The 2,740-nt window shown below is 44.2% G+C and overlaps 1 protein-coding gene across 1 annotated transcript; it reads left to right on the top strand.

Moving 5' to 3' along the window:
• The first annotated feature begins 1,440 nt into the window (after nucleotides 1-1,440).
• Nucleotides 1,441-2,525, top strand: LOC132013708 (SOSS complex subunit B1-like). Its single transcript, XM_059393858.1, has one exon. The coding sequence runs from the start codon at nucleotides 1,558-1,560 to the stop codon at nucleotides 2,089-2,091; it is 534 nt and encodes a 177-aa protein (XP_059249841.1). The 5' UTR covers nucleotides 1,441-1,557; the 3' UTR covers nucleotides 2,092-2,525.
• Nucleotides 2,526-2,740: the final 215 nt, after the last annotated feature.

Genomic DNA, 2,740 nt, shown 5'->3' with positions numbered 1-2,740 from the left:
TGCCTTTCCCTTCTCCCCCCTGAATCCTGAAAATAGTCCTTTATCTGGCTAAGATGATTTAAAAACAAGCTAAAGTGTTGTTTGACGATATTCTGAATCTGAACTGTTAAGCTTATATTGTAAAGACACAATATCTTTTCTGAATAAGCAAGACTTACCTTCAGCTCTACCTCTACTCCAGTCTATAGAATTAAGAGTTTTCCTTCAGTTTATGATATCATTGTTATCACTGAGTGACACTCAAGAGTGCCTCAAAGACAATTTAGTATTTGTAAAAAAAAAAAAAGAAAAGAAAAGAAAAGAAAAAAGAATTAAGTTCAACTATTCCAAAATCAAAGTTAGGATTTTCAAAAGATGTCTTCCAACATTTACTTGGCATATATTGAATAGTTCATCAAGCTCATTAATTCAACCATATGGGGCTACATTAAGCAATTTGGGTATCTAAGACTTACCAGGGAGATGCATTGCTTACAGTTAAATATTCTCAGAGTGCTCTAGTTAAATGTGTTGTTTCTGGCTACGTTGAGAAATTGGAAATAACTACTAAAGTTGTATGTATATGGTTTTGTCCTTTGGAGAACATTTGACCATAATATCCCAACTAAATTTTGTGAGAAATTGTCTTGGTCTGTCTTCAAATGGAGGTATTTTGATTCAGTTTCTTAATTTTAGCAAAAAAAAAAAAAAAAAAAATGCTCCTCAGTTGATCATGTAAATAAATGGAATTTTTCACAACCAGGAACTTTATAAAATGCCTGCCATCTAAGTTTTTTTTTCCAGAGGTATAATCTCAAATTTTCTGCTGCCTAGTTCTAAGGTTTGATTTCAAGAAATAATATTCATGAAGCCTTGCTCAAAGGATGCATAAATCTTCAGTTTCTTTAGATTAGCTGCTTTCTGTGTATGATGTGAAACTCTTCGAGTTCCCCAAGACACTTTCTGGAGGCCTGCAACGTCAGACTGTTTCTCTAACGTTACGGTATTATTTGTCACTTTCCTCTCATTCTCTCATGAGTGTACCATGAAGTTTTCGAGAGGCTATATAGCATGTAAAAATATCACCACTCTGATGTATTCATGTGTTTAAAAAATTTCTCGGTTTTAATTTTCAATGTGATTAATATTGGTATATATAACCTTACTACACAAAAGCCCCTGGCGGCTACAATAATTTTCAAAAATGTAAAGGGATCCCTGCCCGCTGGCTGGGTGGGTGGTGGGTGGCAGTGGCTGAGGGGGGGAGGGGATGGACCCAGTCCTGGGTTGTCCGGATGAGGGTTCGGGAAGGTTTGGCGAGTAAGGTTGCATTCCTTGGATCTGCACCAGTTTCCCTACCCCCGTCTCCGTCAGCTCCCCGACGTCGGGGATTGAGACTGAAAGAGCATCCCGGGACGGGGCCTTCCGGCCTCAAAGCAGCCTATCCAGAGACCCTCAAATTCTGATCTTGAAGTTGGAGGCTCTTGGGGAAGTTCGTTTCTAAACTTTTAGAAGAATTAGAGGATTTGCGGCTGCCTGACCCCAACCTAGTGTGTGTGGTGGGAAGGCTCGGACAGCATGACGACGGAGACCTTCGTGAAGGATATCAAGCCCGGGCTCAAGAATCTGAACCTCATCTTCCTTGTGCTGGAGACAGGTCGAGTGACCAAGACAAAGGACGGGCACGAGGTTCGGACCTGCAAAGTGGCAGACAAAACAGGCAGCATCAATATCTCTGTCTGGGACGACGTGGGTAACCTGATCCAGCCTGGAGACATTATTCGGCTCACCAAAGGGTATGCTTCAGTGTTCAAAGGTTGTCAGACACTATACACTGGACGTGGGGGTGATCTTCAGAAGATTGGAGAATTCTGTATGGTATATTCTGAGGTTCCTAACTTCAGTGAGCCAAACCCAGAGTACAGCGCCCAGCAGGCACCCAACAATGTGGTGCAGAACGATAGCAGCCCTCCGGCCCCCCAGCCTACCACCGGACCCCCTGCTGTTTCTCCAGCCTCCGAGAACCAGAACGGGAATGGACTGAGTGCCCCACCAGGTCCTGGTGGTGGCCCGCACCCCCCTCACACACCCTCGCATCCCCCCAGCACCTGAATTACCCGAAGCCAGCCCAACCACACACCTGCCGGCCCTCCTGGCCCCTCCAGCAGCCCTGTCAGTAACGGCAAAGAAACCCGGAGGAGCAGCAAGAGATAGCAAGACTTTCTTCCTCCCTTCCCACCACCCACCAGAACCCCAGTGTCTTGAGCACCCAGCCTTCTAGGGTGCTGGCTTTGGTGGGGTGGGGTGGGTAGCTAGTAGTATTTTAGCCACTAACTTTCACTAGAGGGGTGTGGTGAGCAGCGGACTTACCCATCGTAAGCCCATACTCCCTGCCTTGCCCAGCTGAAACTGCCTATCAGCTGGGATTCAAGGCCCCCTGCCCACCCTTCTTCCTCTTAGAAACAAGTCACAGTCTGTTTCTGGTGTGTGTGATGTGGAAGACAAATTGAATCCCTCCTTCCTAATAAACGTTACCACTCTGTAAAAAAAAAAAAAAAAAAAAAATGTAAAGGGATCCTGAGGCCCAAATGTTTGAGATCTGCTGCTCTAAGTAAAAACCTTCATATGTATTCACAGCACCCAGGAAAGAGTTGTGCACCTGTGCCACACTTTTTTTTTTTTTTTTAATATGCCAAAAGGTTGCTTCTATTAAACTGTGATTTGACATTATAATCCTAAATTAGCCTATGCTAAGATTCAT

The sequence above is a fragment of the Mustela nigripes genome, chromosome 1 (assembly GCF_022355385.1).
Source record: "Mustela nigripes isolate SB6536 chromosome 1, MUSNIG.SB6536, whole genome shotgun sequence".
NCBI lineage: Eukaryota > Metazoa > Chordata > Mammalia > Carnivora > Mustelidae > Mustela > Mustela nigripes.
This window is presented reverse-complemented; position numbering and strand designations above follow the sequence as displayed.